The following is a 23,001-nucleotide window of genomic DNA, read 5'->3' on the forward strand; positions in this document are numbered from 1 at the left end:
TCGGCTGCCAAGCTGAGAGAAAGAGGGTCCATTCTTGAATCCTCCATATTAGGCTTTGCAAAGGCTTGTTGTGTTCTCATTTAGAAACTAGTATTTCTTAAAATATTTCAGGCAATAGTAAGGGTCTGTATATTTGGGGAGATTTTTCAAAACTAGAAAGAAAACTCCTGGGAAATGATCGGTCACCCTTTGTATTGACAAAACCCATGAGGGTGACACAGCCCTTCACAGCAGGTGCCAGTAAGAATGCAGGAAAACGATATTAGAGGAGATGAAAAGGGGAGGACAAACAATTTCCATCATCCAGCTCTCTATTTGTAAATGTAAATTACAAAAATACACAATATCAACACTTAGCTCTAGGGAAAGCATTTGTAGAGTCCAGTGAAAGATTAAAAGAAACATGGGGGATGAATTGGTTCCTGTCTAAATTTACCTTAAAGTCTATTATAATTAGGTTTCAAAAGTTATCTTTAGGTTCCGTGAAAATTATTATTTCCTAATGAAAAATACATAAGCAACTCAAATTAAAAAAAAAAAAGCAACTTTCAAGGAGAAAGCCTATGACACTTGCAGATTTCCTTGGGTACGCAGGCATTATGGTTATAATACTAATGTCTTCTTTGTTTTAGCTCCAGTGTCCCATCCCCCAGCCTTATCTCCCCATCCCTATCCACCCTCTACTGTTGTTCCCTATAATTAGTGGAGATGCACATCTGTCTTCAGGCTACCACCTAATCTCTAAGGCCATATGGGTAAATGGAATATAATTATAATTTGGTAGAAATTGAGCCTTCTGCACATGGTTGTATTGCTCCTGTTCTTTTTAAAGCAGGCAAATTGAATCTATGACACAGTAGGGCTCGGAGGCTGGGGTTAGTACATATGTTCTAGATGGAAATTTCATTGCTTTAAATTTGGGAGGGAATTGCACCAGTTTGGGAGGAATTCTGACACAATGTTACCACAATATGCAAGCACCCTGCATATTGTGAAGAAATCACCTGTGGTTATATGCAAAATATTAACAGAGGTCATTTTTTGTCCCCCTCTTTTTCAGTTATTTTTATTTCAGTTGCTGCGAGGACTGTCTTACATCCACCAGCGTTACATTTTGCACAGGGACCTGAAACCACAGAATCTTCTGATCAGTGACACGGGGGAGTTAAAGCTGGCAGACTTTGGTAGGCAAGCAGTTAATTACAAGTCTCTTATAATGTTGTAGGAATGTCAGACAGATGGTTCCATTGATTTTTCTTCCCCCCAACCCTATTCCTTAGACACACCGTCTTCATTGTAGATAATTGCACATTTTTCTCCTGAGCGAAGAAATTGATTATGGTCAACAAAATGCTTGATTAAAAGGGAGCAAGTGAAAAACAAATATATACTCCAGTTCTCACCAGGAAGATAATACTGGAAGTATTTCAATTTTATTTACCATGAGACCTCTGAGTTAGAATTCAAAACCTTTAAAAAGAAAGAAAAAAAATAGAGAGACACCTAAGGAAATACAGACTGTATGAAGAGTGTAATCGCTTTATGGAAGCAGCTCTAAGGTTGTGGAGATCTGGATTAACTTTCATAAAGTGGTCATTGAAGGAGACTGAAGGACATAAAAATAAATATAACTTCTAAAGAATAAAGGAAGCTAGAATCACCCGGACTGCTTTCAATATCCATTAGTCCCTTATGGGGAAGCTTTATGTGGAGTATAAAGTCAGGGGGATTGTCCGCTGAAAGGTTAGCCTTTTTGCTGTTTTTTAATTTTAATTTTTTTTTTTTTTTCATACTTTCTGTCGGCTACACTGGGGCAAGTACTCTTCTACTCTTTCCTCTGAACACCATTGTGAATGCAGATGTGGAAAATGGCAATATTTTTCTTCAGTGGTTTTTACAAAATGTTGTAGGAATTTTTCTTTCCCGTAGGTCAATTTCTCAGCTACTGATCCCAGCAGAACTTTTAAAGTAAGCTGAATATGCGACCTATTGGCTTTTTTTAAAATGTCTTTTATTTTGATGACTGCTATCCACATCAGGCTTTGCATTTCCTGCAGCAGCAGTAATGAGGGAGCCTTATGTGCTAATTGGCAATTTCACTGTTAATGTAGTCATGTTTTTTTTGTCTTTTAATTAGCATTACTGCATTAACGGCTCAGTGTATATTTGCTATGATGGGGAAGGGAACAGGACATCAGGTGGACACAGTCCACAAGAACTTGTTTGGCCTTTGAATTGTAAAGCAATTAGAGAAATAGTATTAGAAACAGTTATTATCTGGTTTTACATACTGTTTTCTGTTGCTGTTTTTCAAAACTTGGAAGATGCTATGTATGTTTTAAAGATATTCTTTAAAAAAAGCGTTCTGCTTTACTATGAAGTTTCATCTCTTAAGTACATGAAGTGGGTGAATCAGTGTGTGTTTTTGTAGTGAAATGTGAGTTAGTCCTCTGTCAAAGGTGGTATGCTGTTTGAGATGACTAGTTTTGTTGTGTCATTTATATGAATAAAACACTATGAACTTGTCTGACTTGCAAGTATCCCCATATTTTAAGTCCTTCAAGAAATTGCGATGGTAGTGCTCTAGCTTTGGTGGATACCAAAAACTCTGTATGTGATCTTATCAACTCTTCTGTGTGTAAAATGTTTGTATGGTGTGGGGACTTTGGAGGGGCGCAATGATGCTGAAGCTCTATGGGTTTTGTGGCTCAGGAGAGGGAAGCTGCAAACTTCTCAGCTGTGTTCTTAAGACAGCAAAAGAACCCCAACTTTGAGCAGCTCTGTTAAACGCTTTGCTGGAGGTGTAAACCGACCGGTGAAATGCCCAGCTCGGACACATGTTGACCTCTCTCTGGTTCAGAGGAAAGGGTGGGATGTTTGGTTTTGCCCTGCTGTACTAGGGAATGCAACCATCCCTTCTGGTGAGGCTACTGCCCCACTGCAGCACTGGGCGAAACATCCCAGTGATGACATCAAAGGCAGGATTTTCCCAGCTTTGTGTTGGTGGCAGTTTAAGGCTGACCATTGTGTATTTTGTGACTAGAGACCAAAAAGAAATACCCAATAGAAAATATGTGAATGGGTAGTATTGTGAAGAGGATTTTTTTTCTCTTGCAAGTTTGTTCTGACCTAACAGAAACATCTGCATGATTTGCTCTGACACAGTGAGGGAAGATTCTATGTCTCCATTTTTTAAAAGCTATATTTTCTTTCATGGCTCATGACCTCATAAAATTGAAAACCAGATGGGGTAAATTTATCTTCTGAGAACAAAGATGAAAAATTAGAATTGATGAGGTTAAAGTCTAAAGGATCATGACTTCTTTCACTGGAGACATGAGAAATGAGAGCACGCCTGTGCGCTCTCTGTGTGCACCCCTGTGCATATTTACTTATTTAGATGCTGTATCATTATAGCCCATCCTCCACTTTTCCAGTATGACAGGCTCTTCTTAAACAAGGTGTAAAATACAGTCCTCTTTATATTTGTCTCCCACAAGTGACTCAATAGCAATAATGCACTTGGGAAGGAAGTCAGTTTAGACTGTATTCTTGATTAATTACATGAGGAGCAGTATGGAAATTAGAGAGATGGGTGTTTTGTTTTCGAGTGCACTCAAGGCAGGAGAGAACCTATTAAGAAATCAGTTTCTGTCAGAGATAGGATTGGCTTTGCTAGCACGATAAATATGAAATCCTAGAGCAAAGGTTTTTAGTCTCTAAGGATAAGACCTTCAAATTTTGGTTTCATAAGTTTACAAAAAATCAACAGCATGGCCAAAGTTTTACATTTGACATCAAGCTTATTTAATCTCCTCAGTGTAGGACACCAAATACTTAAAAGCAGGCTGTAGTAGATCTGGGTTCCTGAATAAACAAGGCTGTTCATGCCTGCCAGGGCATTGCACTGCGGCTGAAGTGGAATCTGTGAATAACCGTGGGCATGTGTTTTTCTACAGCACAGCTCCCAGACACAGACACTCCGCTGTGGGGGAGTGTCTTTGTTCAGATGAACAGTGGTTTGCTTTTCTGTTCATTGTGCTGCAGCTGCTAGGAAATGAACATTTATGAGAAGACTCAGCAGTCAATTGAAAAGGGAGAACAGAACATAGAGGCTTTATCAAATTAAAAATGGATGAGCTATAAAAAATGGCTTTCTTGAAAAGATATAATCGAGGAGACTACATCTTGAATAATTGTTGCTATGAAAAATAGTCCTTGAACTCTATTCCTGCATTCTTTCTTCAGTCTAATTAAAATTCCAGAGGAAATTAAAGTATATAAGGAATTCTTATGGAATGATTAAATAAGTGCAAGAATTACTTTTGATCCTGCAGTGTGAATTTGGCTGTCTATGGGCTTGTTTATATTGGCCTGCACATATGTCTGTGTTGAGTAGAAAAAAAAGTCTTATAAACCTTTAATGGGTAACACCATAAGCAATTGCAAACTTAAATCAATAGAACCTTGTTCTTGATGGTAGTTACCACACAGACTGGGCTGTATAGCTGTCCCTTAGCCTTTGCTTGGTAGGTACTCCAGTTTTTCTTTGCACTGTATGCAGATGCGTTTGTTTGGCCTTTGGATGTGCATTGGCTTAAAAAAAAAATAATCTTTCAGCCTTTGATTAGAAAATTCACTAAACAGGTTTAAAAGAAAGATATGTTTATAGAATAAATGCATCTATTATTATTTATACGTGTGGGAATGGTTCCAAACTGCACTGGGGAGGTTTAGGCTTGACAATAAGGAGCATTTCTTTTCTGCGAGGGTGGTCAAACACTGCAACAGGCTTCTTAGGGAGGTGGTTGATGCCCTGTCTGTCAGTGTTTAAGAAGCAATTGGGCAATGCCCTTAATAACATTCTTTAACTTGGTCAGCCCTGAATTGCTCAGGCAGATGGACTCGATTGTTGTAGGTCCCATCCAACTGCAATAGTCTGTTCTATTCTGTTAAGTGTAAAGAATGTCAAAGGGCTGTACAGCTGTGGGTAGGAGCGTGAACTCAAAGTTCGAACACTAAGAATGTCTTTTTTTCAAGAGTTAGTTGCAATCAGGTGATAAGTAATCTAAGAAAAATGGTTATCTAAGCAAATATGTGATTTGTATTCATATTGAACAGTCGTTCAAGAATTATTTGTTTGTAAGAGCTACATATTGTAACCAATGCCATGTGTCATTTCAGTGCTTGGGTATTGGCATTTTGCTGTTGTGAATGCTGACAGAAATCAAGATTGGCTAGTCAGTGATGTTTGCACCCAGATTATCATACGTAAGGGACATAAGTCCCTAAATAGCTGATAACAATCAGGTAGGAGATGGGTCCCACCTTCTGTGCGGGACTCCCCTAGAAGGATTTACTCTTTCTGTGCCTTTTTTCTTATTCTCTGTCCCACATCCACTAACAGCCTAATATTCTGACTCTTCCAGGGACAGTGTGGACCTTGAGTCTGATCATAGTATGGTTATTGTTACATATCCTTTAGTTACAATAATTTTGTGCTTTCTCGGTTGAAAACTGTGTAGTCATACTAGTTATTAGAATTCTTTTTGGATAAAAAAATTACATAGCTTTTGAGGTTAGACATGTTTGACATCACCTTTTGATGCATTGAGAAAATCCTCAGGACACAGGTGTAGAGACTAAAACTTTTAAACTCGACTGCTGTGTGAGGCAGTCGTAGCGTTCTGAGGCTTTGAGAGAAGCTGGTCAAATTACTAGTAGGACCCTTGTCCTGCTTTGTCTGTGAGCTGATCAACCTGCTTCTGGGGGTTGTATTTCAGGGGTTGCTTGTTTATGAAATTTCCCTGGAGTTGTCTTTCCCATTTGTCTTTTTTGCTAGGATGCAGTACAAGTGAACTGCACAAAGGGGGTGGATGAGAAATTTGGATACCTGTTTGGTCTTTATTTTGGACTGTGTGGTTATTCTAAGTTCAAGTACCTTCAGTGTAGTTGCATCTTTTAATTGGGACGCTATTCTTTTTAGTGTGTGCACTGACCTTCTCCCTTTGCCATGGCTCCAGGACAGTGTATCATTATGCTGTGCATGTACCTGAGAAGCAGAAGTGCAAAATATGATTTCAAACTATGAAACAGCAGGTCTAAAAGGTATTGTTAGCTTGACTATAGTTTGCAAGGATAGGAAAACTTGCTGTTTTATTATTGTTTCTGCTGCTGTTGGTTGTTATTATTATTATTATTAATAATTATTACTGTTATTAAGAAGACTTGAATAGACATTTCCCTTTCCCTCCTATTCTCTGCCCTGATTTTTGCTAGTTTTGGTCCTTAGAAAACTCTTTGAACTGTGGTAACACCACAGCCAATTCTGGTGTTGCAGGGTAAGTGAGGAAGAGTGCCAGGAACTTGGAGCTTTAGTGCTCGTTCCTGCAGTCAGAGTTGCTCTTTCTCATCTGTGGGAATGGGATTTGGAGAGTAAAACAGCACAAGAATCTACATGGAAATGTTATTGTGTTACTCTCCCAAATGACACTGACCCCGAAGCTTTTTCTGTCGGCTTTTTGTTGTCTTTTGGGGTCTACTTGGATGAGTAAGGAGCTGCAGAGGTCTGCATTGTGGTGGAAGTCCTTCCTTAAGCTTTCTGAGTTTTGTTATTATAAAGCCCTGTGATGCAGTAAAAGAAAGAATCAAGTAAGTGTGATTGAACCATGCATCCTTCTGGATATACAGCATGATTAGTAATAGATAGCAGGTGCAACGAGGCTTGAAGTTTGTAATAAAAAGAATTATACACAATTGACTTGCATTTTAAAACTGCAGCTAAGTATTAAAGAGGATGTTTCCATGAATTTCTCTGGGGGTCGTCAGGGATATGTCACAAGGAACAAGGCTGTTGCTGTAGTTTACTGTTCAAATGATTGAAGGTATGTTGACAACTTAAAAAAAACTAGTTATTTTTTCACAGTAAAAATTTTTTTATAATGCACCATATAAGATTCATCTGAAAGGTGGGATAGCATAAAAGGTTGTTGGTATGGATAACTGCTGTGGTTTTGTGTGTAAATGCTCCACAGAGTATCAGTTCTTGAAGATGGTGGTATTAGGAGCTGCCAAGGTGCCTGAAGAACTGGTAGTCAGTGATGCTTGATAGATTGTTTGCAAAAACTCTGAGAGTGTCTCTGGTTGTGTAGCTCCCTCTGCTCTTCCTGGCTTCAGGCAAGCTTCAGGAGCAGTGGGCCATGCCACTGTGGCCGCCTGGCATTCAGGACGAGCTGTAGGAGCCACCTGGGTCACATCCAAGGCCACTGACCCACAGCAGGCTCTGGCTCCCTCAGCAGCGGGCTTTGTCAGGGCTGTAGAAATGGTGGAAGCTGTCTGGATTTTTGTTATCAGAGACTGCTGCTGATAACGGGAACCAGCTTACCCCAAGTGGAGGTCCACAGACCCCTCTAACACCCTGTCTGAATTGAACTGAGAAAGAAAAAGGCTTTTCTTTCCCGTGCTCCTGTGAGAGGTTGCTGTTTCCCTAGGTGCAGCTGAGTCCCCCTCTGGTAACAGCCTTTGAAATTTGAAGAATTTGTTCTCATAACCCCCAGGAAGGTCAGTAATGGGTTTCTTTGAGAGCTCTATTTGTGTTACATATCAAGACTTGAAGACAACATCAGTGAGTAAGTTGAAAAAAAGGAAGTGGGAACCTGGAAAGTGAGCCCAAACTGCTCAGACCTGAGTTAGCTTGTAGGTCTTTATAAAACACAGTTATTTCTGTAATTAACTGCATATACGGTGTTTCTGAACAGCTGATAATGCTGTTCAGAGTGGCAGCTGGGCTGGAGGCCTGAAGCAGCAGAGCAGATTGTGTGCATTTGTCCTTGCATAACCACACTGCACATCACGGAGTAGTGAGAAAAGCCCTTCCTGTACCCATTCCTCTCCAGATCCGGGAGGAGGGAGGCCAGAGCTTGGGGGCAGGGCTGGTAGGTAGCATGGGGACCTTCAAATCTTTTCTCTTGGAGGAAGGGTTAAAGTTGTAGGCTGCAAGGCTGTGGGTGCTGTGGACCCAGAGCACCACAGCAGGCTCCTGTGGTAGTTACCTGCTTTCCCTCCAACCCCAGATCTTCCTTCTTAGGTTCTAACTGTATACTTGGCTGCTGTAAGGGAGTAGCCAAAGCTGCCTCCTTCCCCTCACCTCCCTGGCTTCATATGCTTTGCTCGTGACTTTCTCTCATCTTGCCCAGATCTGGGGTGAAGAGGGAGAAGGGATCTGTAGGTGGCAGGAAATTCCAAGCGCCAGCAGTGCAAAGGGGAAGGAAGAATACCGCATGGGCAGGAATTGGATCTCATAATCTCTGGAAAAGAGCAAATTTCACCCAGGTTTACTGTCTGGAGACAGCAATTCACAAAAGCTGGGAGGTTCTGTTTTTAACTAAGACTTTAACTTCTCTCTACAAAGAGTAAAAGCACTTCTCACTACAAAGTAGAGCCACACAGTGAATTTTTGTGTGTCAGTCTTCACTAATTGCTTTTCAACAAAATTCTTTAGATATACCAGTCTTTTCAGCTATTACTAAAGTAGATACTGTAACTTAAGCTCATCCCACTGAGAAACACTGTGTAGGATTATTGGCTGAATTTTTTTTAAATTTTTTTTTTTAAACCATTAAGAAGCTGGAGATCAATGTGACTCACTAAATGAGTCCCCTATTAAACGCATCTCAGATTACTTAGAGTTCAATCCAGTTTTCTGTTGTTACAAGTTAGAGTTATATTGAGCCTTTAAATAGGAGGAAAACATATTAATTATCCATTAAGGGCAATAAAGGAAATTGGTTACGACACCGTTAAAACAACTGTGATGAAAAATCCGTTTGGGTGTTTTGTACTTAAGAAAAATAAGGGATTTAGATGCTATCTCTACTGCAGCTAGCTCAGTGCTGATTTTAGTCTTGTGTTATATCAGAATCATGATTTGTTGTCTTGGGTCTTGTATTCCCCACCTAAGTGTTGTCCAGGCCGTTAATGTGATAATTGCACAAAAACCATGGAGAACTGTGATCAACTGTCTGTACAAGAGAGATTCATTCATCCAGATGAATCTGTAGATGTATTTAAAATCTGGGCAATAATAACAAGGGATTTTTTAGTTGAAAAAAAACCTTATTCAGTCATGTGGTGATGTTCTCCTATTAGTTTTATATGGGAACATATTCTCTTCCTACACATCTTGCTTCTGTTACAGCCTTAGTCCGTAGCCTTTTGACTACTGTGGCTTCAAGCCCCTGTATTTAAAATACTGAACTTTATTGTTCTGCTTGTCTCAGACACGGCAGTTACAGGGGAAGACAGCTACTATGGTCATGGTAAAGCTTTCAAATATACCCATCTTAGTTTATCTCGTAGTGCTCTCTGTCTTCGCTTTCTTGGTCTGATTATGGTTTTGTTTAATGTTTCCGTATTTAAGAGGACATATTGTATTATACACTGAGAAAATTATGCCAAATTTTACAACAGTGTTGATTTCATGGATGTGTTAATAGTTAAACAGATTTTTTTTTCCCAGGAAATGATCAGCTATGTGGAAATTAGAGAATAACTGGAAAAGATGTGGATTAAAGAAGAAAGAATTCTTCATCAATCAGAACAAAAATATTGATATGCAAAGAAAAAGATTCATGTGAACAGAGATTGGCAGTTCATTAAGACAAATGTGTCATTTAACACGATATGAAATAATTCCATAATTGAGATTGCATTTTAATGAAGTGATGGCTCTGTAATTTATAATATCATTTGCTTTGCCCCAGAGAGTTTAAAACCTTACCTTACTGCAATACACTCTCTTTTTATCTAGATAATAATTTATGCAGGGTTTTTTCATTCCTTCTGAAGGACATAGTACTGGTTATATTAATATATTTATAGAAGCAAAATTCGTATGTAAATGGAAATCACTCTTACAGGTCTACTTACATTAAGATGAGAATTTCCCCTGCAGCAATTGGCCTTTGTGGTAGCGGGAAGAGGTCAGGCAGTGCTTGTCTTAGTAGTACTTAGCACTTCTCTGGTGTTTTGCATTTCCAAAGAGCTGTACAAATAAATGTTAACTCCACCTTGCTACCCTTCTGTATGTTACAAATAACCAAACTTTGCTTCACCTCTTGGTTTTATAATTTGGAAGACCTGAAGTTACTACTATTGAAAGTGGGAGATCAGGAATCAGCAGCTTTTTCTCTGGATGATCTGGGAACAAGCACTTTGCATGGGGAGGAGGGGCTGCTCTCTGACTCTGGGGTTCCATGTCAGGGAGGGTGACTGGTTAGATCATCACCTTGTTAAAGGTGCCCAAGCTCTCCTTCCAGGTCAGTTCAGCTTTTCTCACCTTTGGCTTTTATGGCTTATAATATGTCAAATCATATAGCAATTTTTTTTTCTGTTGTAACTAGAAATAAGGTAGAAGGAGACTTTCAGATGTCATCTCTTTTATTCCCACCCACAACTGTGAACATACTCATCTCCTTCTTACTGCAGCAATTTTCAAGTCATTCGGAAATCAGTTATATTTGCTCTGTGGCTGTATTTGCTTTTAAGGATATTTCATTGCAATGGTCTTTAAGTTATTAACTTGGGTTGATTTGATTGTACAAGGCACTAGAAGGGAAAAAACATTTTATATTGGTACTTCATCAATGATGTTTAATTCTGGACTTTTCAAGCAGGCTGAAAGTTTGGTTTAGCCTTGAACTGTCTGTAGACCTTAGGAAAAAGCTAAATAAATTTAAAAAACAAAAGCTGGGGCGGGGGGGGTGTAAGAAAAAAAAGGCAGTGACTCGCTGAAATGTGCTTTATAAACACAAATGTCTAATGTTAGCATCCTGAAAATTTGACAAGTCCCTGCCCATTCTGTGTTACAGTTCTCAGGATTACCACCTGCACACGTTGCGGTATGTGATGCTGAATGAGATGTGCTCACCTGTGCTTACAATTTGCTCATGCATACAAACTTGAAAAAGTAAATAATTTAAATAAAACATGAAATGTTTCAAAGGTACTAATAATATGACAGTAGTATTTTGTCTGTGGTCAAAATACTATTAGGGAAGCTTTGCTTGCAATCGGCAAGTAGTTTTTATCAAGCATTGCATGGAGAAGTAGATTCATTGTCCTTAAGTTAAATGAAAGGATAAAAGAATGCCTAGGTTTCAGTACTAACAAATTGTCGCTTGTTTCATTCAGTTATGACACAGGGTTCTGCAATTCTGCTGACTTTGTAAGACTTACATCTGTACACAATAGAATAAATTTGGTCGTATAGCTCCAGTTTGCCATCCTGGCAGTGGCAGTTCAGTGTTTCAGGGTCACCATAGAGAAGGATGCCGCATGAGGAGCATTTGCTTCTTAACTGCATATTTCTAGAATCATACTGTTAAGGTACAGCCTTAATGCTCTTCTAATGTAACTTTTTAAAAAAAATAAAATAAATAGATTTCATTTCTTTTTCAGTGACCAAATTGTTTTAAGAACTGATAGGTGGCTCTGCAGGAATACAGATACCTGATTACTGATGCAAAGTCAAATAATCGTTTAGACCTAAGCATATTGGAATGTCTCTCACATAAAACTTTTCTTTTAAGATTTGTTATTCTACTAATTTAAGATGACATATATGTTAAATGAGTTTTGAGGAGTGATTGAATTGAACAGGTGAATCTTAAGAATCCAGAGGTTCCTGTTGTAAGATGCTGCTCTATAATATTGCTTTACAGAAACAACAGGGTTTTTTTACACAGGTTTTCGTAAGGGTTCTGAACCTGAAAGCAAAGTGAAAATAATTTTAAAGTTTAGTGAAATTTTTGTCTCCTATAGTTATTTCATTCTCTGATGTATTTCAAAAAGCTTTGAAATTACTGACAATTTTTTTTTAGTTTTGCACCAATGACTGTACTGTACTGCACTGCTGTTTTTAAATCATTTTTCTCTGACTTAAGCCAAAGTCAGATGTGGTTTTAGATGCTCTGTGTGTTTCCTTGTATGTGAATGTATGTACTAATGTAAAAGTGCACATGCAAAACCTGCTGGAGTTCTGCCAAGACAGTGTTCTACCTGCTAAGGAAATACATAAGCGGCAGAGTATAACTTAGTGTAGCAGTGACAAAAATTAGCTGAGTCTTATTTATAAATAGTCTGGCTTGGGCAGGGGAAGCAGCCTGGGTTAAACTCCATGATCACTAGAGAACCGTTTGTGCCAGGGAGGGCAGCCGTGGTTCAAAAGATGAGGCTGGATGGTGGAAGAAGCGTGGCTATGTCCTGCAGCACAGAAATGTGTGCTGGGGCCACGGCTGGAAAAGCAGGCACAGCAAAGGTAATCACATCGGCTGTGCAGTACCAGGGCCAGGAGTAGGTGGCTAGTAGCTGCAGAATTGTGCCATTTACACATAAGTCAGACCTTGTACTGTAAGAAGAGATGGTTTCAATGCCTGTGTGGTGACAGTTTTTCAAACTCACAAATTCTGCTCCTGCTGGGTAATGTCAAAAGGCAGTGTTGTTTGATTTATAAACAAAATAGTTGTTAGATCTGCTTTTCAAAAATACTGTTTGTTTGTTGATGTTAACGCTGTTCGAATACTTGCTTCTCCATGCAGCTCTGTCCTTGTTGATCCCAGACCAGTTCCTGGTGTCTGATCTGTTTGTAAATAAAGTGACCTGCTTGCTGGATGAGGGAAAGGCTGTGGGTGTTGTTTTCCTGGACTTTAGCAAGGCCTTTGGTACAGTCTCCCACAGTATCCTCCTGGAGGAACTGGCTGTCTATGGCCAGGATGGGAGGACTCTCCACTGGGTTAAAACCTGGCTGGAGGCCGGGCCCAGAGAGTGGTGGGGAATGGAGTCAAATCCAGTTGGTGGCCGGTCACGAATGGTGTCCCACAGGGCTCCGTACTGGGGCCCGTTCTCTTTAACATCTTTATCAATGATCTGGACGAGGGGATCGAGTGCACCCTCAGTAAGTCACAACAACCCCCTGCAGCGCTACAGGCTTGGGGATGAATGGCTGGAGAGCTGCCTTACAGAAAAGGACCTGGGGGTGTTGGTCGCCTGTGGGCTGAACATGAGCCAGCAGTGTGCCAGGTGGCCAAGAAGGCCAATGGTATCCTGGCCTAGATCAGGCACAGTGTGGTGAGTAGGACCCGAGGTGATGGTCCCCCTGTACTCAGCACTGGGGCTCGGGGGCTGTGTCCAGTTCTGGGCCCCTCACCACAAAAAAGACATTGAGGGGCTGGAGCAAGTCCAGAGAAGGGCAACGGAGCTGGTGAGGGGTCTGGAGAGTAAGCCTCATGAGGAGCGGCTGAGGGAGCTGGGGGTGTTCAATCTGAAGAGGAGGAGGCTGAGGGGAGACCTTCTTGCGCTCTATAATTACCTGAAGGGGGGGTGTAGAGAAGCGGGGGTCGGTCTCACCTCCCAAGTCACAGGAGACAGGACAAGGGGAAATGGCCTCAAGTTGCGCCAGGGGAGGTTTAGATTGGATATTAGGAGACATTTCTTCAACGGAAAGGGTTATCCAGCATTGGAATGGGCTGCCCAGGGAACTGGTTGAGGCGCCATCCCTGGAGGTGTTCAAAAGACGGGTTGACGTGGTCCTCAGGAATATGGTTTAGTGATTTTTATTTCTTATTTCTTATTTATTTTTTTGTCAGACTTAGATTGATTGTTGGACTAGATGATCTTTAAGGTCCCTTCCAACCTAAACGATTCTATGATTCTACAAAATTCACAGGTATGTGGTTAGGCTTTTAATAGCATGACTTAAGTTAGTCTCTTCATCAAAGATCTCCAGCTATTTCACCTCTAGATGGGAAATGATGGATCAGCAAACTTGTAGTATCCCACTAGAGTCAATTGCTCCATAAAATATCATCCCAGTGGTCATGAGACTACCAATGCCTTTCATCAATGCCCCAGCACTCCACAGATTAACTGCACTGAGCTGTGGAGCACATCAGTAGATGGAGAGAGCAATGTCCATTTGCTGTGGCATCACCTTGTCACTGACACTGACACCTGAGTGTAAACAGCTGGGATTAGATGGTTGAATATAAAACTCTGGGTGAAACTAAGCTTTGGTGTTTCTGTTTGGATGACTGTGAATCACTACAGTCGTGCCAAATTGTGCTTATTTAACTATTTTTCAACTGTCAGCTTTGATACAACATTAAACTAGAGGGATTTAAGTGGTAGTGCTGCCCTGTATATGATCGGCTTACATCTGGTTTGCGTTAAGTCCTCTTAGCACCTAACGATGGGGGAGGCAGTTTGTCTACATGATGATTTTCTAAACAAGAGAAGGATTTTCCAGCACAGAGCAAGTGTGTTTATTTCTTTGCTTGTATGTCATGTTTAGCTTGTCTCATGCTATATGTCAAGTACCTACGGCACTTTTATCAAGTGGTAAGTTATCAAGGTACAGGTTGATAAGGGTTGGTTCATCTTTACCTGAACCCCAGATGGAGTCATGCAAAAATGGCTCTTGCAGTCCTGCTTTTAGTTGTACGGATAGGGTTCACAGTAAATTGTTAACTTCATGCTCAGTAGCCTGTAGTAAGTTGTTAACTTCTGTGGTCAGTGCTTGATGGGCTATTAGACTTCACCAAATTGGACATCCGTAGTTCTCAGTGTATCTCCATACAACAGTTTTCCCCTGGATCACTTTATTTTTTCCTTTCTGAATTCCTTTGATTTGGTAGGGGAAGATCCTAACAACAGAGAAACGCTTATGCCTCAAAACTGTAGGGAAGCTGTCTGTTACCTTTCTTGTCTTCAGCAAGTTCTTGCTCGTATGTCTTAAAAAGTCCACATAGAATTTTTTATTATTATTACTCTCTTCTAAACTCAAATAATTGTCTAGTATTCGGCTCATTCATTTCTAGCTGCTTCCCAGTTTTCTGTCTTTTCTCAGGGAATATTAAAATATCCTGAGATGCATTACCTCTCATTTCCAGTGAAGAATTATTTTCTGTCAGTTTGTCCTTTCTAGAATGTCCTTCCTGTGCTCTGCAGATCTTTCCAATTTAAAATCATCTGTTGCACTAGGTTCAAACCTAGTAACTTCACTGTGGAATGAGTGATTTTGACATATTCACTTACAGCTGTATTAGCAAAGTGGTGCGTTCATGCTGGGACATTATTAGGAGTAGAGGGCATCATCTTCGTATAGATTGTTTTGTGAGACAACAAACTGAGGATCAAATAAAAATCCAGAATCTGGAAAGGAAGATTTAAATTGGTCAGCTGTTAAGGTATTGTGGGGATGTATATCATATCCATAATGCAATGGATTACAGTAATGCAGAAGTTTTCTCTGTTATGAAATTGCTGTCTATCCTTGAGTTCTGTTAGCTTTCGTGTCTGTGTGAATGTTTGAATGTTTACAGTGTTGGTGCAGATTGTTTCTTTTTCTTCTTTTTTTTTTTTTTTTCCTGCCCATGCTGTTATTTTCCTGCTTTCAGACTAGCAGTTTGAGAGGCAGTTTGAACATATTGATGCTGACCCAGAAGGCCATGGGAATAGATATATTTTCCTGGTGTCAAAAATGGAACATGTATTTCTTTTACATTTCCATACCATTTTTTGATTGGAACCAAATTTTTAGTGTGTTTCTTTCTGCTAATAGACAACAAATTAATTTGCCAGTCATGGTACGTGTTCAGCATCAGTGGGCTTTTTCAAAATGTGTCAAGAAATTTTTTTATAATTATTTTAAAGCAGGGAAATAAACAGCTTTATAGCTAGGATGGCTCTAAGTCAAATTAATCAAAGGGGACTTTTAATATCCAACCAATAGCTGAGCTTTTTCTTGTATCCCTCTTTTCCACTACCTATGATCCCTTGGGTGTCTCAGGAAGCAGAGGAGAGAGGTGATGATGAAAGAGATGATGCTGGAGTTGTTGAAAAAAGAAAAATGCTTTTCAGGAGGCTAGAGTCGTTTTTTTCTGGTAGCAGAAAAAGTAATTCCGTGTCTCCCCTTTCTGTATCTTGTGTCTGTCAAATTGACAGTTGAGCCCCATCCACAGACCAGAATAATTATCTGCATTACTGCAAGTGATCGTCTGAAGACATACACAAGATAAGACTTGCATGGAAAAACAATCTTTTATTAGAACAAATGATACAGCTGGAAAAACCAGACAGGCTGAGAGGCACACATGCCTTTTGCCTTACTTATTGCTCCCTGTCTCTTGAAGACCTCTCCTGCACTCTGGTTCAGAAGACCAGTCATCGCTCAAGTGCATTTTGGGAATATTAATTGGGGAACCTAATTATGCTCTCCCTGATAGTGGGTAGCTTTTATAAATGAACAGCACTACCATAATCTAGTGGCTGTATTAGGACTAAAACACAGGATATTGTGGGTAATTTGTCTTTCTTCAAAGGAATTCAACTCTGATGCTCTGGTAAAGCTGCATCTTGGAGCCAGACCCGTTCAGCTGAAGAGCAGAGGGACCTGGAGGCTGCAGGATGCTTTTGTTTGCTGAAAACTGACTTGTGGGTTGGAGAGCTGGCTGCCCCATTGAAGCACTGTCAGTGTTTCTACCCATTTTACTTCTGTTTTGTTGTTATTTAGATATTCACTGAATAAATATACTTCTGTTGGAAAACAAGTAGCTGAGTAAATAGGTCAAGTGAAGCTGACAGTTCATGATCTACAATATTAACAATATTTTAATATTGTTATTGAATCATAGTTACAGTTTTATAAATCATTTACCTCAAACTCTAGGTAATTGTTAAACAAAACAGGAGGCTAAAAAAGCAAGCATGAAAAGTATCTGAATCAAGGAAAAAGAGCAAGAAAAAAACCTTCTTTTTTCTCAGTATGTGCTGCTAGAGCCCTTTTTGATATATCTAAAACAAACTAGTAAACAGGCAAACATATTTAAGGTATACTGGAAAGGGAAACCATGAACATGGTTGGCAAGCCCTCGTTTTTGCAGTCTGGTTTCCTCATTTGCAGAATCATATTTGCTGTGAACAAAGGCTTCCTGATTGCCATATGAACTTGTCTAGAAAGCTATCTTACAGCTAAAGAGACAGCAAATATTAATATTTGTGCCGAAGTACTTGTATTGAATAGGTCTTGAGTCTGGATTTGCTATGGCCTCTTGTAAAACCAAAATACAACTTAAAAATTACAGTGATAAATCAGTGCAATGTGTTTCGTCAATAACTGGTGCTAGGTAAAATGAGATACAGCCTCTGAGATTGAGATAAAAGATAAAGTCAGATGAAGCAGAAAAAAATTATATTTACCAAGGAAGGGAATATGTTCTTACTTTTTTATTTTTTTATTTTTTTTTTTATATTCAGAGTAGGAGGCAGCAGGAAGTGTTCTGTATTAAAGACATATACATGGGCATAGATTATTCACTCTGTATTTTAAGTACAGGGCATTGCAGAATGTCCCGAGCTGTTGTTTAATGAAAGAATTACAAGAAAGTGTCACAGCCCAGGTAGGTGCTATTGTGCAAGCCTTGCAGCGTGTCATGCATCCAAACAGTTTCCTCTTTCAGTTTGGATAAATCATGGCCATAGATGTAAGTGCCTGGAGAACATTAAGCAGTGTCTGTTTTTTCCATAATTACACACAAGTTCCCCAGTGGGTCTGATGTAACCTAACTTTTAATAAGTGGCCTTCTGCTTGGCTTCCTGCTTTCAAAATAAGGCTGCAACAGAACACATACTTAGCTTTTATATTTTGGAAGACACGGTAACTGGAGGGGAGTTCTCTGCTTGTCAGGAGGTCCTACCTGCACCTTCCCAGGCAAAAAAAGTGCTCAAGCAGCAATATGTAAATATTGGGTGTCATCTGGTGATTGCTCTCCATTTACCTTTTGACTTTTATGCACAGTAGCCATTAGGGCGTGAAGTTTTGATGATGCCCCATAAGCTCTGACTTTTAAAAAGGAGATTGTTACTCTTCCTGTAGTGTAGCCATGGAAACAGACAGGGAACCCTTAAAGAAAGTGATTGAGCATGCTGTGCTAATTAATCCTACCCTTCAGTTTTCTTTCAGTTGAAGGATGTGGTTAAATAAATTTTGCATGAGTAAGCATATTTGGATGTGCAAAAGAGTATAAAATATGTAGTAAATTTTTTTGCAGAAGGATATCTGAGAAAAAACAAACCCCTGGTAACTGTCATCTGTTTGCATCTGGAGCATAAAAACTAGAAATGCAGTATCTTGTTATTGTTTCTCATATTTATATTTTTGATACCATTCCTTTAAAACTGTAAATATATCTGAAAGATGAGGTTATTTTTTCATGTCCTAAGTGTGGTGAAAGACATTTACATTAACTTTGTGTCCTCAAGTGAAAATGTTCATAACTGTGTATGTCTTCTTTATGCAGAACATTATTCAGAAAAAGCAAAATTCACTCCCTCCCTGAGAGAAAGCTGCCCCTGGGAGGTGTTACCTTAATTCAGGTCCTTTCAGTTCTGCACAGGGGGAGCAGTTGACTGAACAGCAGGACTGTGCCAAATTTTCCTCTGCCAAATTTTAGCCTGGGTGGGTATTTCCCTTGGATATTCACTCCTACTTTGCATTTGGCCGTTTAGTTTCCAAAGTAGTGTAATGATCCTCTTATAACTGAGAAAGCAGATGTAGCAGCTAAGCTCAAATGAGGTTTTCATGGTGTTTGGGGAGTGAGAGCGGATTAAAGAAAGCCTGTGCAACAGGCTGGGCTTAGCCAAAAAGGGCCATCCTTTGAAAATCAGATGGATTTTAGTTAACCTGGAACAGATCAGAGGTGGAGGAGATCTAGAAGCAGTAGGCTGAGGAAACAGGATGGGCAGCAGGCCCAACAGGGTGGGAAGACTGGTTCTATGCTGAACAGTTGCACAAGAGGAGGAAAGGTGTACTTGGGCTGACTGTAGCCTTGCAAAGCTCCATCCTGGGCAGTAAAGTGGCAGAAGCTGGCAGGCAAGCATGGATATTTTATTATTTGCACTATGATTGCTGGTATGGTAAGTTGTGTCCTCATTCCTCCCTACACGGAAGATTTCTTGAGTGTGTGGATCGAAGAATTTATGTCATGGAGACTCAAGTTCATTTTTCACCTCACAAGCTCTAAAGTTTTTTGACAGTTTTCCTCAAATCACTTGATGTTACTGGCTTCTTAGAAATGCCTTTTCCCTCCCTGCCAAGGCCTTTTCACGGAATCATGGAATTGTCATCAAAGCTAGGTAAAAGGTTAGAGGGCAAATCACTTGCAACTAAATTCAGTTTTCTTCAGGTAAGACTGAAGGCAGGCTCAGACAGGCAGAGGAGGATGGAGGCGTTCACCATCCAGGCTTCTCAAATCCTGTCATAATTTTTACTTGCCTTAATAGTAGTAGATTGATATCCACGAATCCAGGGACTACCGTTTCAGTTTAGTCACATGGGAAATAAATACTCAGAAACTCAGACTTGTTATCTTTCTCTGGGCTAGGAATAAGAACTATTCACCAGTTAGAGCATTTGGTGGGTTTTTAGCTTGTAGAAGTAAAAGCATGAATCTGGAGGCAGAGGCACTGCAGAACATGTGATGGGACCTCTCCTCCAGCCTCTTTGGGACTGTACCTGGCCAACCCTGGCTGGTGGTACGCAAAGGTAGAAGAGTGGAAGTCTGAAAACTTAAAAAAAAGAAAAAGGTTGTTCATATTTGAAATGTAATTTATTTTAGAACAAATTCTGGCATACAAGTCAATTTTTTCCCCTACACTAGTCTAATTGCTATAACCAGCTGATAATGCAATCTGCTGGCAGAATTTACCAGCATTGCTATGGAGATATAGTCACTGAGATTTACTGTTCTTAAATGGCTTCTCTAGTGTACTAAGGATAAAGGTGCAAAGGCCTCTCATCTGCACTGTTATGTAAATTCTTATGTTGCACATTTCTTTCTGAGTGTACAACTTCACTTTTTTGGTTTCTGTAACGTGTAAAACATGACCTTCTGTTATAGTAATTTCGTTTGTTTTGTGAAAGGGAAATCAGTCTTTCTTTGCTTAGGAAAACACAGAGATACCTGGTAGCACATTCTTCTGGTTTCCATTACTTGGGCATATTGGGTGCTCCCAGCGAGGGGCGGACGGTCTCATGGCAGTAACTGGGAGCAGAGGATTTGGACAAGGTGTTTCCAGGCCCATGATGGAGACACCGCCATAGCCGTGAAAATAGTTCTCCATTTCTTGGAGGAGAGAGACTTCTGTATGAGAACTGTTACAAAAGTATATCCTCTGCTGCTGTTTTTAGCATATGAAGGTTCCTCCTAAAATATTTCCAGTTTTACATGGCATAGATTATCATCGTGTAGTAAAGTAAATTATTTTAAATGACTGACAGGCTGTTGTGGTTTAACCACAGCCTGCAGCTAGAACCATGCAGCCACTCGCTCACTTTCTCTAGTTCAGATGGAGAGAACTGGAAGAGTAAAAGTGAGGAAAAACTCGTGGGTTGAGATAAAGACTATTTAATAGGTAGAGCAAAAGCCATGTATGCAAGTGAAACAAAACACGAAATTCATTCCCTGCTTCCCATCGGCAGGTGGGTGTTCAGCTATCTCCAGGAAAGCAGGGCCCCGTCACGTGTAACAGTTACTTGGGAAGACAAATGCCACAGATGTCTCCCCTTTCCTTCTCCTGTCCTCAGCTTTACATACTGAGCATGGTGTCAAATGTGATGAAATAGCCCTTTGGCCAGTTGGGGTCAGCTGTCCTGGCTGTGTTTCCTCCCAACTTCTTGTGCCCCCCCTCAGCCTGCTCTTTGGCCAGGCAGTGTGAGGAGCAGAAAAGGCTGCTCAGCAGCAACCGAAAGCACCAGTGTGCCATCAACAGTATTTCTCCTCCCAAATCCAAAACATAGCACTTCACCAGCTGCTAGTAAGAAAGTTAACTCCATCCCAACTGAAACCACAACACAAGCTTAAAAGCTAAGTACTGCAAATAGTATATCTTCAGTAGGTCAGGGATTTCATTAAAATGATTTCTGCTTCTGAGATTGGTGTGCTGCCAACATACGTTTGTTGAAAGAGAGGAACTTTGCGCATACCATTTTCTGATGTATTGCAGCAATATTTACTTGAATAGCAATGTGTAAGTGTGTCCACTGCTTTGAATAAACAGGCTGGCTTTGCAGTGTAAACTGTGACAGGTTTCCTTAGGCTCCCCTAAAAAAACAAATCCCACCTGTGTCACTATTTTTCTGGGAGTTTCCTTTTCGTAAGTAACATTGAAATGAGAGACTATCAATGCCTAAGAATGAGCAGTTAATGGAAATTAAAATCTTTGTTTATTTGTCTTTCATTTAGGTATACCACTATGTATCTTTGCATCTCTCCTGGGTCTGTGGTTGTCATTATGAAAAGCATCTTTTATTATTCCTTCATAATATTCTACAGCTCTGTTTAGCCAGATACTAAATTATAGATGCTACCATGTTCTTTCATTAAGTAACTTCTTCCAATACTAGAAGAAAAAAAACACTTGCAACATGCTGTCATGTGCTCGTATATCATCACTTATCATCACTCATATATCAATCATCACTCATGATGTGTGCTCATATACCTTTTTAGGGTTGTACATTATACAGCAATCAATTTCTTTGTTTTGTTTGCGTTAATTTATTTGTATTTACCCCACAGGTCTTGCAAGAGCTAAATCAGTTCCCAGCCATACGTACTCCAATGAAGTGGTAACCCTATGGTACAGGCCTCCAGATGTCCTTCTGGGATCAACAGAATATTCCACCTGCCTTGACATGTGGTAAGTGTAGAACCCTTATGCAAGAATCTATTCAGGTGCTTTAGCTCTGATTTTCTTTTTGTGTGTGTGTGTGTGTAAAACGAACACACAGCAGGATTAGCAGTACCGGTTAAAAAACGTGTGTAGTAATCTGTGTGGTTCTCTCTCTGTGTGTCCCTAAAGGAATCCCCTCCTGCCACCCCACCAGTTGGTAGATGGTACTCGCTGTTCACATGCCACTGGAAGAGCAATTGGTGCTTTGCAAGAGTTGTTCCTTGACTTCTGTAGTCATAATGTGGTACTTTGATAGGATATGATACTTCTTTTCCAGAAGATACACTTTCACCATGCCCAGCTGTAGCAAGGACAAAGTCAGGATTCTCTGGATGTGAGGGTACAGCCTCAGTTCTTCATCTACTGTAGTTGTAAGCAGTAAACCAACGTGTGACACATCACTGAATAGTTTTCTTTCAAACCTACAAATTTTATTTAGACCTGCAGGTTTCAAAGGGAAGTTTGATGTGTACAACAATAGCATCTTGCTCCTTTTTTGATGACATCATTGGATGTTATCATGTTATAAGGGACAGAAGAGGAAAAATTTTCGCAATGAGAGTATTGAAATAATGTCCCCAGGGAAGTGGTGGATTCCCCATCCTTGGACGCTTTTAAGATTCAGCTTCACGTGATACTGGGCTATCTTTTCTAGACTGTGCTTTTGCCAAGAAAGGTTGGACCAGATGATCCTTGAGGTCCCTTCCAGCCTGGTATTCTATGATTCTGTATCATCTGTCTGCTTTTCCTCAAACCATTCTCCACCTCACATCTAAAATAATTTCCCCCTGCATCTCAGCTTCTCATCTATCCTAAAGCTGTCCTGTTTTCCCAAAGATCAAGTTCAACCTGGTGTCTTCACAAACGGTATGCAATCTCTGCATCCCATCTGCTCCTGACATTTTGCAGTCACCTCCTTTCCCAGATACACCTCTGATGGTCTCAGCAAGAAGCTCGACTTGCTTGGGGTGAGGCAGGACAGCTGCATCAGAGGGTGGAAATAGCTGGGAGATTTAAATAGTTTTTTCTGCTTATGTTCTTGTAGTTCAGTCTACATGTGTTCAGTTCTGGAGAGTCCCACATCTTTGTATACATGTATACATACGTGTCTCGATTTGTGAAGTACAAAGAGAATAAGAGAATATGTGGAAACCACTTTAATAGAACAAACTGCTCAAGAAATCTTCTAAAATGCTTCTTTAGTCAAAAGAGACA

The 23,001-nt window shown here is 40.1% G+C and overlaps 1 protein-coding gene across 4 annotated transcripts in view; it reads left to right on the plus strand.

Annotated features, from left to right (window-relative positions):
• Positions 1-23,001, plus strand: part of CDK14 (cyclin-dependent kinase 14) — a 323,677-nt gene that overhangs the window by 160,748 nt on the left and 139,928 nt on the right. For all 4 annotated transcript variants that reach the window (XR_001411694.1, XM_014939683.1, XM_014939682.1 and 1 more), the window contains exons 7-8: positions 1,061-1,184; positions 21,633-21,753. Coding sequence is in view for 3 of the 4 variants with exons in the window: in XM_014939683.1 (XP_014795169.1) it covers positions 1,061-1,184; positions 21,633-21,753 (245 nt within the window). In the remaining variant the exon portion in view is untranslated. The remainder of the gene's footprint in view (positions 1-1,060; positions 1,185-21,632; positions 21,754-23,001) is intronic.

The sequence above is a fragment of the Calidris pugnax genome, unplaced genomic scaffold (assembly GCF_001431845.1).
Source record: "Calidris pugnax isolate Ruff unplaced genomic scaffold, ASM143184v1 scaffold101, whole genome shotgun sequence".
In the NCBI taxonomy this organism is placed as follows: Eukaryota; Metazoa; Chordata; class Aves; order Charadriiformes; family Scolopacidae; genus Calidris; species Calidris pugnax.